General features: G+C 45.0%; 1 protein-coding gene across 4 annotated transcripts in view; it reads left to right on the top strand.

The window, feature by feature from the left end:
• The first annotated feature begins 553 nt into the window (after positions 1–553).
• LOC306917306 (amyloid-beta A4 protein-like) overlaps positions 554–15,580 on the top strand; it is a 64,962-nt gene continuing 49,935 nt past the window's right edge. For all 4 annotated transcript variants that reach the window (XM_079495457.1, XM_079495459.1, XM_079495458.1 and 1 more), the window contains exon 1: positions 554–848. In XM_079495457.1, the coding sequence (XP_079351583.1) occupies positions 783–848 (66 nt within the window). In that variant the 5' untranslated portion in view covers positions 554–782. The remainder of the gene's footprint in view (positions 849–15,580) is intronic.

Below are 15,580 nucleotides of genomic sequence, written 5' to 3'. Positions count from 1 at the left end.
TTCCACTCACATACAAAAGAAGACCTCAACAGGCTTGATCCAAAGAGAATGGATTCAGTTTTTCCCAGGTGTAAAGATAGTTTGTTATCAGCGAGCCAGGTGCTCTAGCGTTGCTGAGTTCAGAGCTGAGGGCCTTTTCAACCTGCAGTTTATTGTTCCTGGCCTGTGCAGTGCCGAGTCATCTGCGAACAGGAACAAGTTGCAGTCACAAGCTGATGTCATGTCATATGGAATGGATACGTCCATATAGGAGGTTTATTTATATTGTGTGTCAAAGTGTAATGAAACACCAATATAATGTACTACTGAAAATGCAGAATGAATGAATGAATGAAGCCTCCCATGGCTACATCCAGCTACCCACTATGATTACAATACAGCCACATACTGAGTCATCACACCTGTGTGTGTGTGTGTGTGTGTGTGTGTGTGTGTGTGTGTGTGTGTGTGTGTGTGCGCGCGCGCGTGCGTGTGTGCGTGCGCGCGCGCGTTTGTGCACTCCCGCGTGCGTAAATCCTGCTCCGGTCAGGTGATCCCAGGCGGGCGGCTGACGGAGAAAGCAGCTGGTGTGGGATATGTGTCTATGGTTCAGCCCACCATCAAACGACACGCACAGCACACTGACTGACTGACACATAACACACGCACATTAGACGTTAGACTGTTTCACCGGGATCCATTGGAACCGCAAGTCCCCAGGACCTCAAGATATCCCACTAATACTGCGTTTTTTTGGGGGGACGCATTTCTTTTTCGGGGGGGATACAGTCACACAGAGCGGCATGGGGGGACACCGGAGAGTGGCGTTATTGTTGCTGGTGGCTGTAGCGGCTTGTTCCGCCGTGGAGGTAAGAGAGAGAAGACCCTGATTGTGCTATAGATGTGGATGGATGGATCTCTGACTGTGTGACAGGTCCTGGGATCGGTACGTGTCGCCCCCCGACAATCAAGCGATTTGCGTGGTCGGCGGGCGACACCGATCCGTAGCCTACGTGAGCACTGGTCGGAGCAACAATGGCTTTTTCTTTTAATATATTGCCTCAGCTCAGCTGTTGAACGTTTTCCAAAACATGCATACTAATAGTCTGCTTTATTCATAGATACCGTATCTACGTTGATTTGAGGGGGGAAATGATTATAGCCCGTACAAGATCAAATGACAAGATCCTTGTAACTGTTATTGTTTTTTCGGCGATCATGGAATTTGAGGCATTTGACGTTTTTGTTCTTTTAGAAAGAAAGCCGCAAACACGACCCCCCCCCCTCGAACCCCTCTAATGTTGATGGATAAACACGCTTTTAAAACGTGCATACAAATAATGTCGCTTGACGACAAATACCCCGCCGTCCCCCAACGACAAAAATAAATAAATAAATAGAATTTGACAGAAAACACGCACATTTCGGCCGGGGGGCAGCGGACGGTGCATGTCTGCGCCATGATGGTTATTCTTCTAACAATGTTTATTATGAAAAGGAAAGGCATGCCCCCGTCTTATTTTTCCGTATCCCGAGGGGTAATTTAACGGGAGCTGGGCGTGTTGACTATAACACAGCTCCATTCCTTGGACATTTTATCCGTCCTAGAATAAGCATTATAACGCCAGTCAATGTGTCTTAAAACTAAATGAATACGACGTCTATTTAGTTGTGGTGGTGTCGTGTCTGAGATGCGGAGGCTTTATTGTTTATGTATTGTGCTGGTGTTGTGCACATTAGAGGAGACGTACTGTTAAGATGGCGGCGGTGGGTGCACTGCAGACTGCAGCATTCCAACATGAGATGAGAGAGACAGAGAGCTCAGCTGAGCCATATGCATCCAACAGGCTCACTATAGTGCTATGTTATAACCAGTGGTTCCCAAACATGTCAAGGACCCCCAAATTGACACTAATTAGCCCGCGGACCCCCCCATATGTGAAAAGATAATGCCAAGGACCCCCATATGAGAAGGTTTTTACGGCTCTAGCAGTGATTCTCAACCCGTATAATTTCAAGGACCCCCTGCAGTTTGACATGCATTAGTCTACGGACCTCCATTTAATGGCATTTCTATCTCTGGGACCCTCTATTTATATTGTATATTTATATTGTACAATAGTGTACAAATGGAACCCATTTGTACACTCTCAGAGTCAGAGTTACAGACCCATAAGGGTCCATTTGGTTCCAAACTGTCATTTAGCTGAGTCTCTCAAGGACCCCTGGGGGTCCCGGACCCCACTTTGGGAACCACTTCTCTATTATACACAGTGTTTCAATCTCAACCTGCGAACACCCCCCCCCCCCCCCCCCCCCCCCAGCCTATTTAAAAAGCTTGTTATAATGTCACTTCACTGTACCGTTCCATTACTCCCCCCCCCCCCCCCCCCCCCCCAAAATCATGTGAGGACCCCCGTGGGGGTCCCGACCCACAGGTTGAGAACCACTGAACTACAGCTGGCTGTGGGTTCTCAGTGAACCCGTTTGTTACATTTAAAGACGGTCTGTCCCTGAAAGAGCAACATGGGAGCCTAAACTGAGATAATTTCACACAATCACTGTCCATTCATTTTTTTCCTCTCCTTCTCAGCCGTGTTATCATAGGCTGCACTGTAAAAACATTATGGGAGGGTTAGACTACCCTCTCCGAGATAAGGAGTGGACCTGTGAGGAGCCTTTTGGTTAAATTAGAACTGTGTGTGTGTGTGCGTGCACGTGCACAGAGAGAGAATGTGTGGCCCTTGTCTGTTGTGAGAAAAATCCACTGCGGTGTTGTGTAACCACCAAGTGGCCACATTGTTGCAGATATAATCCTACAATCGGCCCTTTGGCCGCTGCAGCCTTTTAATTATAGTGTCTTACAGACAGTCTTGTTGTGTGGGAATGGTGGTTTGCGTCCCCATGACAAAACGTAACCACCACGACGACAACCCACAGACCCAAAGGTGCTGCTTGTAGCACGGCCACGGCACACACACACACACACAGTCACAAACACAGTCACACACACACACACACACACACACACACACACACACACAGACACACACACACACAGACACACACACACACACACACAGTCACACACACACACACACACACTGTGGTTGTAGTGTCTGCGCGCACTGCCGAACAATAGCCTTACGCACCTGTCCTAGAGCAGCGGTTCTCAAACCCACAGGATTTTTTTATGTGCAACATTGTTTTCTCACTCAACGGTAAACAAAACAAACCAGAAAGTGTAGCCTATGCACATTTATATAAAGTAACAATTTCGATACGGTAGCATATCGAAATCGGCCATATCGGCCATAAATATGCCATATCGCTATCGAAGCAATCTCAAAATAATTATAATTTTCACCGATATTGATGACTCGATGATAATCAATGGCTTTTGGTACTCGCAGATTAGTCCCTCAGCCTACCTGTCTCTTTAAGAGCATCAGCTGTTAGTGGGGAGGGGGACTTACCATCTACCAGCAAAGCAATGAGTTCAATATAAATATTATAAAATATGTAATATATCGGTATTTGCTCGATATGAAATATAACCGGAGATCGGATATCGTTCATAATTTCAATATCGTGCATCTCTACTTTTAAGACCTTTTTGATATCTGTAAAATAAAGAAATTAGAACATTTTGGTCAAAAGTGATCAAGAAAATCTACAAAAAAATGGCCAAACATTGGGCAAATTGTACCCTCTGGAAGCCCCCCCCCTAAAGACTTTGAGAACAACTGATCTAGAGACTCAAGACCCCCCCTATCTCTCTCTCTCTCTCTCTCTCTCTCTCTCTCTCTAAGCCCTACATTTAATGAAATGTTGCATAATGTCAAACGAGACAAATTGGGCAACTTAATATGACTAAATCCCTTTATATTGACATTGTATTCTTTGTTAGGGTGTACTTTCTGTCAGTTTAGGAGGTGCTTAAAAGTTGCGTCTGCAGCAAATCTTCAAAGGCTGAGGCAGTGACGAATGAAGGGCATAATAATCAAATGAAATGAGATTAAATATTAGATGGTGGGTGGAATGGAGATTTAGCCTTATGAAATGTCAACATTAGCAAATCCCTTATTGCCTAAGGTATTATACTGTATATATGCCATCATGTGGACAGACCACACACACACACACACACACACACACACACACACACACACACACACACACACACCGTTTGTATTGCTATACTTGTGCGGACATCAGCGTTTTAGGATGGTGACTTTATGAGTGCCATCATTAAAAACTCTATCCCTGAAGCCAGAAATGACCAATCTACAAGCTGGCGACATGTCGCGTTGCAACATGCCGTGAGCTTGTATCTCATCGCGTGACACCGGCGCACAACAAAGCAACCATTTTGGTCTTCACAAGAGAAACTGTGAAAAAATTCTCCTCACATGTCCTCATATCTTTAAATGTTAAATGTTTTTTTTTGTGGCTTTCGCCTTTATTTTATATATTTTATGGAGGGACAGACAGTAGGCTGACAGGAAATGGGGAGAGAGATGGGGGGGAAGACATGCAGTAAAGGCCGTCGTGATCGGGAGTCGAACCCGCGGCACACTGCCAGACTGGATTGCCAGCCAAGGTGCCTGGACCACTGAGCCATGGCCCAGCTCATATCTTATTTCTCAAATTCTGCTATATTTGTGAGGACATTTGACCCTAACAAGTACGGTAATACTAGCGCGCACACACACGTGCACACACCATTCCCTCCAGCGCCAGCATGGCCTTGACCTGGCAGCGGGGGCTTTAGGAAGCTAGGTTTCCAGGCTACGACCCGCCCACCCACCCCACTGCCCTGGATGATGTTAAGTCTCCGCTGAGCGTGGGAGCTGCATGCCAGCCTTTGTGCGTTTCCCTGTCCTTGGGAAACCAGGGGGGGGGGTGTCTTGGATGGGCGTAAAGGAGGTCTTGTTTGTGTGCAAAACTGTGCATAGTGCATACTGCAGTGTTTCAGCCTTCGGGGGGGGGGGGGGGTGGTTGGGGGGGGGGGGGATCAGCCCTCTCTCCCTCCCTCGATTAGCGTGCATTAATACCATTATGTCTCTTTCCGTTTTTTTTTCTTTTCCTGTGGGTTTGTGCCTGGCACCTTATACTGCAGATCTGTCTTTGTGAGAGGATGGGTGGTTCTTCTTCTCTCGAGGTGTGTGTGTGTGTGTGTGTGTGTGTGTGTGTGTGTGTGTGTGTGTGTGTGTGTGTGTGTGTGTGTGTGTGTGTGTGTGTGTGTGTGTGTGTGTGTGTGTGTGTGTGTGTGTGTGTGTGTGTGTGTGTGTGTGTGTGTGTGTGTGTGTGTGTGTGTGTGTGTGTGTGTGTGTGTGTGTGTGTGGGGGGGGGGGGGGCCGGCCATCTCAATAAACAGTGGGGGTTGAAGATATCCCGAGGAGGCAGGAATGTGGATTATCTCTCTCTGTCTTAGAACATTCTGTCATCTCGGTTATGACAACACTGACTCCCACTTAAAATCTCATCATGATGTAGCGTCCCCTTATTCCATGGCGAATATTCAGTGAAAGTAGCACACAATCTACAAGGCTCCGAAATGTCGAGGTCAATTCACTGAAGGGATTTGGTAGGAAAATGCTAACAGACCTAGAGTCGAGCCCTGGGGCATCCCTTTCAACTGGGTGTATGTGGTTAAAGGACCACTTTTCGACCTGTCTTCATAATTGGTCCTCACTAATGTTCATGATAAAATAGCACCATTTATTTTCCTACTCGGTGACCGTCTGTGTCTCATAGAAGGGCTGTGGGCAGTTCACAAACCCGTCCACCAGTGACATCATCGTTAGGCAATTGCTTTTAAACAATATTTAGATTTTTATTATCGTGAGAACGATGGCTTCCATCTTCGCATTGCAACTTTTCAGGAATAGAAAGCCTGCAGTTTCTATTAGCTTGGATTCCCCATCGATGATGTCACTGGTGGACGGGTTTCTGAACTGCCCACAGTCCTCCTATGAGACACAGACTAGAGTAGAAATGAAAACCAATGTGCTATTTTATCATGATCATTAGTGAGGATCAATTATATGTAGATGGGTTTGTAAAGTGGTGAAGTGGTCCTTTAATGTCACCCCTGACCTCTTTATTTCTTTCTTTCTTTCCTTCCAATTGAGTCCCACACACACATTCCTTGTGTTGCCAGTGCTGTCGTATCCCACTGACTCACCCGCCAGTGAGGAGTCCCCTCCGGGAGGACGTCCTACTCCTCCCGGCTGACAGGTGCCGCCCCCAGCCCGTAAGACTATGTGCAGTGACGCGTATCAACCGTCCAGCCTGGCTTCCCTCCCACAAACACGGGCCAATTGTGTTCACCACAACCCCACAGTCGTGGACAGGCACTTTTCCAATTCCTGACCTTTTCCTTAGAGTAATTTGTTGTCGTGGTCGGTCCGTTGTCATGGCCGTAGGCTCTGTGGAACTGGGTCTTGACGCTCCATTTCGCTTCCTCCATCCGAGTAGTGATCGCCTCAAGCCATGCGTAACTTTCCCCCCCCTCATGTCACTTGACCTTGTGGATGTAATGGAAGTCAACTGCTCCCGTGCGCTTTCCTTTCCCCCAGAGCCTTGCCAGTCGTTTTGTCGGTGCCATGCGCGCCGTCTCTGTAAAGCTGCTTCCTTTGACAAAACATCTCTTTACAAGGACAACATAATTAATAAGTAACACTTAGTAATGCATCTTAAAGCATACCAGATGAATTATACACAATGCAACGACTCGTGTATCTTAAGTAAAGGACAACTTTAGTTTTTTTCAACCAAGGTTCATATTTTAGGTTGTTATTGGAGAAAGTAAAAGATAAGCATACATTTTGTTTCATTTGCTGCTTTCTTTTGGGGCATTCGAACATGGGGGTGAATATATATTCTTTTTACAAAATGTTATAGCGATTTATTTTTTTATTATTTACTATAGTCCTACTAGACCCCATAAAATGACATCTGGCCACAAAAGATCATGGGATCTATTGAATGTCAAGGGGAGATGACAAACTGACATATTGAGCCTAAACACACGGTATGGCATGCCCCTAGTATCCCCCTTTACATTCAGTAGATCCCGTGATCTTGTGTGGCCAGATGTAATTTCCTGTGGTCTAGTATAAGTAAATAATAATAAAGAAATCGCCTTAACATTTTGTAAAAAAGATAGAAAGCAGCAAATGAAAAAAAATAAAAATAACGCTCATCTTTTACTTTCTCTAATAACCTAAAAACAAAAAACTAAAGTTGTCCTTTAAGGTCTTTCTGGGTCTGTCCGTCTGTATCTCCCTCTCTCTGTTTTTCTCTGTACTGCAATTATCCACATTGTAAAACTTGTTAGCCCCGTAAAGGTTGCAATCTATTCTCCAGTAGGCCGGTCACCCCACTCGCCCGTTGAACACCATGTCAGAGGTTTAAAAGAGCAAAGGCCAGAGCTCGGCTTGTGAATGAAACGCTGTGTGGCCGGTCGATGGCCTTGATCTCTGGGACCCGCCGAGCATCTCCCTGGCCTTGGTCAGCAGCACTCTGCACTCTGCAGCCCTCAGCTCAGAGCTGCTGCAGTGAGTGCACTGCTGTTACTTAGCCAGGCTTCATGTCTGCGTGCATGTCGGGCAGAAACCTCATATCTCCCATGTTTCGACTTTTTATGTTTTCGTTCCAAATGAACCCATTTTGGCCTGACGTCGAAATTAAAAAAAATGTCTTTTAAATCCTGACGGTTTTCTGAAAAACCCATGTTTCTATGTCGGTGGTTCTCAAACATTTTCATGTCAAGGACCCCCAAAAATATGACATTGGCCGCCGACACCCCATCTGAAAACATGTTGTTCCAGGAACCCCCCCAGAAGCAAAGATTTGAGTTAATAACGTTCACTCTGAAAGAATATATACTCAAAGATTTGCGACGTTTTTTTTCAAAAATAGCAGATCTACAAGCTCGTAGCGTGGCACTCGGTGCCGCGCTATGAGCTTGTAGATCTGCCATTTTTCAATAGCTAAAGTATAACATAATGCTTAAAACACCAAAAGGTATTCCCGCCCATAATGGGTTAAAGTAGTCGTTAGGGTTGGGATCTGGAAGCAGATCTAGCATGTCTGACAAAAGTAGTGAAAATAGCAGATCTACAAGGAGCTCTCAACGTGTGGTGATGCCAGTTTGTAGAGGTTTTTAACCTTTCTGATAAAAAATTAACCATCTTGGAGATGCAAGGTTTCCACCTGACGGCATCGAGATATTCTATACCCGACAGGTTGACTTGGAGCTGGTTCATATTTGATGTGTCTGAAGGGAGGGGGGGTTCCAGGGGGAAAGAGAGGAGGGGGTTTACACATCATAGCTGTCGGACAGAAACCCTGTATCTCCATATTTCATCTTTTGTTTGTTGGTTATTTTCCCTACAAATCAATCAAGAGCGACAAATTAGCCGTCAAGTAAAACTTCAATAATGCGACGCGACAGCCCTAAGTGGAACACTTCCTGTGAAAAGTAACAGTCCTGGACATCGGAGGTTTACGCCCAGCCGGCGGCGATGACATATGGGTGCGTTCCGATCCGGGAGCAGCTCCACTGGAGCAGATGGTGATTTAAATGCCTTTCGTGAAGGTCACATTTTGATGGGATGCCAAAGGATGCGGCGTGGAAGATGCTCCCAGATACTGGGCTGTAGTCGTTTGAGATTTTATCGAAAACATTAATTTTGCTCTGCTGTATTTATAGGAACAAATACTGGACATCATCTATACTACAGGATACTACTGGACCTACCAGATTCTACTTGTAACTGAATGTTGATACCCAACCCTCTCCAGATAGTTTTATCTATAGGGAATGCACATTTTTGGAGAAAAGCCAGAGCCTTGCTGTCTAGCCTCCGGGGCTTCCGAGCAACCCACAAAACCACAACATTCCATTGCATACGGGGGCTCTTTAGACGGATACAATTGCAGCCTCCTGACAATGAAGCAATGATCGTGGTGTGGTGTGGTATGTGACTCAGTTTCCTGGCTTGGTGGTGGCTGTCATGGGATTCGCCAGGTCAATGTCGCCGCTATTGTGACTTACTGTGTGAAATCCACAAGACTACACAAAATATTTTGGCCAGCGACATCGTCTTTGTCATATTGTGTCATAGACAACAGCCTTTTGCTCAATCTGTGTCTCGGATATCTCAATGCTTTCGTTGTCTGTCTTAGTCCTTGCCCTTTTGTTTTTAATCTGCGGCTGCCCTTCATAATTGACAAAATGTGCAACAGATGATATACTTCTCAGGGTCCATTTATCAGGAGGAGGTTATGACATTTAGAACCCAACTGATGTATCACTATTCTTTTCTTTTCTGACGACACTATTATTATTGGCATCTATGCAGACAATATTTTCCTGATATTTATCTCTACCTATTTCAACCTGGCGTCTCCATTTTGGAAATGTCATTATAGGTGAAAATCTTCATATGATTGTTTCCCTCACTATTAATGCACATTATTTATTATGTTGGTACCATTTCTGTCTACTCATTTGTGTCTGAGAGGAGGGCTGTGGACAGTTCAGAAACCTGCCTGCCAGTGACATACCGGTAGGCTGGTTTGGTCATTTCAAACAAGATTTCAAACTTGTCATTTTATTAATACAAGAACGTTCTTCTATTTCAGCATGCTAACTTTCCAGGAAGTGAAAGGCGGCAGTTTCTATCATCTTGGAATCCCAATTGATGATGTAAAATAGGATAAGATGAGACCCTGATTGACCCTGCGACGGGAATTCAGATGCCAATTGCCAAAGGCAGCACATGAGTTAGGATTATTGGCAAATTATACAACAAAACAAAATATCCAACACCATACACCACGTGCATGCATAGGTCAATGCTGGAGAACGTGCACAGTAAGCTATACAGCTGTTGTTTTCCGAGCAATTAGTCTATTGAACGAGCCGAGTGGCCATTGTGTGCCTCATACATCTTCATAGCTAGGGGCACCAAGGACTGTCTATAAGTCTATTGCTTGTCCCCTTTGGGAAGACTAATCTTATCACCCCTCCTGCTAGCTAGACCTTCCCACAATCTCCAGGTGGAGGGGGTTGAGGGGTCATTGGAGCGAAGGTTCCTGGACTGTCCGTATTCCATTAGCCCACCATTTGAGACACGACGCGAGTAGACAGAAATGGTGCCATCTTATAATTGGCAATGATTAGATTGCACTGATGAGTTCTACTCCTATGCCCAGGATAAGTGCTCATACAATTTACAATTTACAATTTAGGCATTTAGCAGACGCTCTTAATCCAGAGCGACTTACATTAGGCAAGAACAAAAGTATGGGAATACATCACATATATAAAATGCATTTATCAAGAAACATGCGTAAGCTAAGAACGTAACTAGAACATATCTATATAATGACACTATACATATTAAATATACATATATACTATACTATGCTATACATATGTACTATGATGTGCTATGACTACATACAATGCAATTATTGTGCTGTCTACAAGACATGCTATAAGTCTGTTTCAAATGCTATCTAAGTCTAAAAAGTGCTATCTAAGGGGGTAGGATAAGTGCTATGGGCCATGATGGAGTCTGAAAAGGTGGGTCTTCAGACTACGGCGGAAGATTGGGAGTGATGCTGCAGTTCTGATTGCTAATAGGGGGCTATAGGAGTAGCGAGGGGAGGGGGGGGGGGGGGGTTTGTTTGAGGAGAAAATATGTGACTCCCTGGACTCCCTTCCTTCCCTTAACCTGGGTGCAATCACATTTCCTGACTTTGCTTGTCGTCACTGGGTGGTTTTTGTCCGTCTGTGCACATCAGCACTGCTCTGTGTAAGACGGAGAGCGCGGCGTTCTCTCAGCTGCTGACCACGCAGCTGGCTGAGAGTGAGAGTAATCAGGCCGGCTGAGCTATCGCAGGCCTCCGCCCCGACGCAATTACTCAGCAGCACTGTGAGCATGCACTGCACTCCCAGTGCCCGTTGCATTTAGCCAGGAAATAGCCTACGCACGTCTTATTGGTAGGGATGCAACAACCGATCAAAGTAATTGATTTTGAATCGATTGCCAAAACAAATTATGCGATAAAATAGTTGCTTAACTATATAACATAACTATCGATCAATATTCTCATCATAGGTGAAAACTGAAGTAAAAAACAACGGCAGATCTACAACCGTGTAAACTTGTAGATTTGCTATTTCTGATTGTTTATTCTGATTAGCACACTTAGACCTGAGGGCAGTTCTGTAGAAAATGTCTTCTAGATCCTGAAGTTTTCTGAAAAACCTCAAATTTGTATTCCATATTTTAAAATGAAGAATAATGTTGCTATACTGTGTATAGCAAGGGTATAGCAAGAGGTATGTTCCCGGCTTGAAAGGTATAACAACATGCACCCAGAACAACACATAGGTTGTGTTCCAGGTTAAAATAATTGACAGAATAATCGCGGACTAAATAATCAGTAGTGGACTGGATGCATGTTTGGCCGTGTGCGTGCGTGCATGCATGCATGCATGCATGCGCGGCATTGCGCGTGCAGTCCTGCATGCGTTGGCGTCGATGCTGCACGTCGGCACTCTCTTACATTTTTAATCTTTTGTGTCAGCGCTGCGGTCATTGCGTCACGGGGTCATGCACGTGTCATTGCTGCACACGTGTGCATTCATACATGTGACCTTTTTGCACACACACACACACACACACACACACACACACACACACACACACACACACACACACACACACACACACACACACACACACAGAGCCAGAGGTTTATAATCGGACTAGAGGCGGTTCAATCAAGATTGCAATCACAGACAGTGTGGGGCCAGAAAGAGTGTGTGGGGCTGTGTGTGTGAGCAGTCTGTGCAGGCAACAGTGTTACTGTTAAAGTCATTCAGCCATGTCATGGCAGTGTACACACACACACACACACACACACACACACACACACACACACACACACACACATTTCACGTGATGCTGTAATATGAAATCAAAAAATCACACGTGTGAACTGAGTGGTGCAACTCCCCTCTCCCCCTGCCTCTCTCTCTCGCTCTCTCTCTCTCTGTTATTAGCACTAGGCAACAGTGCAACACTATCTCTCTCTCTCTGTTTCTGGCACAACAGTGCCACTTTTGCCCCTACTGGTACTCATAGCCACACACATAGCCACACACATAGGTTAACACATAGGTTAACACAGAGTCACGGACATTGCTGTTCCTTGGAGTGGTTGCACCACTCAAAAACAGCGAATGCACGGTCAAAGCAAAAGATGGCAATCGTAACAGCCAGTCTTGTGCGAGCTTGTAGATCTGCTATTTTCCGGCATGCGGCGAGGCGGCATAAATAAGTCAAGCTTGCGGGGAGGCATCTGCAAGCCACGCTGCATTGTGGCGGTGCTGTCACAAACACTTTGGTTGCCACAGGGCTGTCGCAATAAACTGCAACATCGCAATACCCAGCGCTCTGTTGACAAGACCAGGCAACCCATCAGGGCCTTGTGGCAAACGCAACCGCTATCCTCAGCATTACTCTCAAACCCATTCAGGACGGGAACCCCTTTGGGGGTTTTAAGAATTATGTTATACTTTAGCTGTTGGAAAAATAGCAGATCTACAAGCTCGTACGAGCTTGTAGCTCAATGACCCCCAGATCATTCTGGGGGTCCTTAACATGAAAAAGGTTGAGCACCATGCACTGACACAGACACATAGGTTTTTCAGAAAACTGTCAGGATTTAGAAGCCATTTTCTTTTTAGAATCGACCTCGGCTCTAAATGGGTTAACCCATTCAGGACGGGAAGTCGGGAACCCCTTTTGGTGTTTTAAGCATTACGTTATATTTTAGCTATTGAAAAATAGCAGATCTATAAGCTCAGCGTGGCGCAGACTTTTGAAAAATCGTGAAAATGTGGCAAATCTTTGAATATATATATTCAATATATCGTTTTTAACTAAAATCTTTGCTTCTGGGACACAACATATTTTCAGATGGAGGTCTGAGGCCAAATGCATATCATTTTTGGGGTCCTTGACATGAAAAACTTTGAGCACCACTGACATAGAAACCGCCATGATTTAGAAGTAATTTAGTAGAATCTGTTCTCAGGTCTAAATGGTACAAAGTATACTATATACCTGTGTGTGTGTGTGTGTGTGTGTGTGTGTGTGTGTGTGTGTGTGTGTGTGTGTGTGTGTGTGTGTGTGTGTGTGTGTGTGTGTGTGTGTGTGTGTGTGTGTGTGTGTGTGTGTGTGTGTGTGTGTGTGTGTGTGTGTGTGTGTGTGTGTGTGTGTGTGTGTGTGTGTGTGTGTGTGTGTGTGTGTGTGTGTGTGTGTGTGTGTGTGTGTGTGTGTGTGTGTGTATATTTTTTGAAGATATCTTTTGGGGGCTTTTTTATGCCTTTATTGATAGTTACACAGTAGTGTGACAGGAAATGGGGAGTGAGATGGGGGGGGTGACACGCAGCAACGGTCATCGGGATCGGGACTCGAACCTGCGACAGTAATCGGGCCCAGGCCACAAAGTACATTTTATGCTTAAAAGCAAGTACGAGTATAAATTTGACAGGCAACCGAGCAACTTTAACTCGTAGTGGAGTAACATTTGACATTGACATACTTTGACTTTGATCAAGTACTGGAGTTGAGCACTTAATTTGTCCAACACTGCCTGTGAGTGCAAAAAAAAGAACCCTATTTCAGGTCTCTCTGCCTGTCTTTTTTTTTCTTTCTTTTTTACACTTACATTAACACAGAGGATTTTTCGCTGCGTATAGGCTTTTTATCCCACCCTCAATTTCCAGCACAGCGTGTTACCGTCGTTTATTTAATGTATTTTTCATCAAACGGATCGACCCCCCCCCCCCCCCCCCCCCCAGACGGCGTACTCGTGTGAGTAATTGTCAACCTGACTCGCGGCGCTGCGAGTGACGACACTGCGTCATTATGTTTAAAGCCGGCGATGATCTCATTCTGTTAATCAGTTTTTTTCTTTTTTTTGCCTTTCTGTGAATTCTCTAGTGGCTGCACACACACACACACACACACGCGCACACACACTGGCGTTGGGATTACTATACCTGTGAAGACATCCATGTTGTAGGGCAGCAATTTTATGAATGACCTAATTTTTACTATTTATTTTTCTTTTGTTGCTGTTTTTCAAACACTAAAGCCTACTCGCTTGTGTGCCGGTGTCGTGCACCAAAAAGATGATCTACAAGTTCACAATGCATTGTGTTTCGATGTGCTGCGAGCTTATAGATCAAATGGCCCCTTGGGGGGGTCTCAAATGGCCCCTTGGGGGGTCTCAAATGGCCCCTTGAGGGGGTCTCAAATGGCCCCTTGAGGGGGTCTCAAATGGCCCCTTGAGGGGGTCTCAAATGGCCCCTTGAGGGGGTCTCAAATGGCCCTTTGGGGGGGTCTCAAATGGCCCCTTGAGGGGGTCTCAAATGGCCCCTTGAGGGGTTTTCAAATGGCCCCTTGAGGGGGTCTCAAATGGCCCCTTGCGGGTGTAACTCTTGAGAGTGTACAAAATGGAAAAGTTTGAGAACCACACCCACCGTTTGATTGATTGAAGTATTTATTTAACAGTTTGCAGAATGGGTACATTTGACATGAAAGCACAACTCAATACAAAGACTTATTGTAAACAAGCATTACACTTGTTTACACTAGGGCATTCACTTCTAGTCATTTTTACTAGTTGACTAGTTGCCTATAGTTTACTAGTCGACTAGTTGTTTAACTACCTATTATGTAAAAAAATATATTGAAATAAATATTTGTACATTTAAAAACTGTAAATATATTAACATATTATGTCAATATATGGCAAGTAATGCAGAATATAGCCTATGCTGCATATATTATGCCATATTAAGGTTCATATACCGGTATGTGGATAAAAAGGAAATATATGTCTCTATATAGCTTATGCAATTTATATTTCCATGTGGGGGGGGTACATCAGCTAGGTCGGGAGGTAACAGGGGGTGCATGGCCAAAAAGGTTTGGGAACCACTGCATTCTACCTGATCTTGAGGCCTGCAAAATCGGGAAAAAGGAAAAAAAACGTTTTTTTCTTTAATTGGTGTCATTGGTAACACCTGTGACGGAAGTAAGGAAGAAGCCCAATTTTCTTTTTCCGATATGGCTGCTGGGCATTATAGCCTATATTGTCCTCACACTGTCTACTATTCTTGCAGGGACCTTTGGCCCTCAAAAGTATACACACACACAGTGCGGGGGAGGGGTTTCTTGTTTTCCGCGCTTGTTATCACAGTCTCATGTGATGTCTGTCCCACACACCTCCCTGGGTGTCCGTGGTTGACATGGTGTCTTCCCATGGCGCCCTGCTTGGCTCTGTGGCTATAATTAGGCCGCCATGCAGGCGATATTCCTGTTCTCTTCCTCCTTCCCCTTGCGTCTCCCTCCCATCCCTCCCGTAAAGAAATATGAAATATATAATAATAATCCTATGACCTGACGAAGATGTAATTGACACATCGAAACGTTGTCGCTTTTTACCTGCACCCTGTTACAAATAAAATAAGGGCCTAAATTGTCTGAGCTGCTCCAGT

Source organism: Electrona antarctica (genome assembly GCF_951216825.1).
Source record: "Electrona antarctica genome assembly, chromosome: 24".
Taxonomy (NCBI): Eukaryota; Metazoa; Chordata; class Actinopteri; order Myctophiformes; family Myctophidae; genus Electrona; species Electrona antarctica.
The sequence above is the reverse complement of the archived record's forward strand: the minus strand, read 5'-3'. Positions and strand labels throughout refer to the sequence as shown.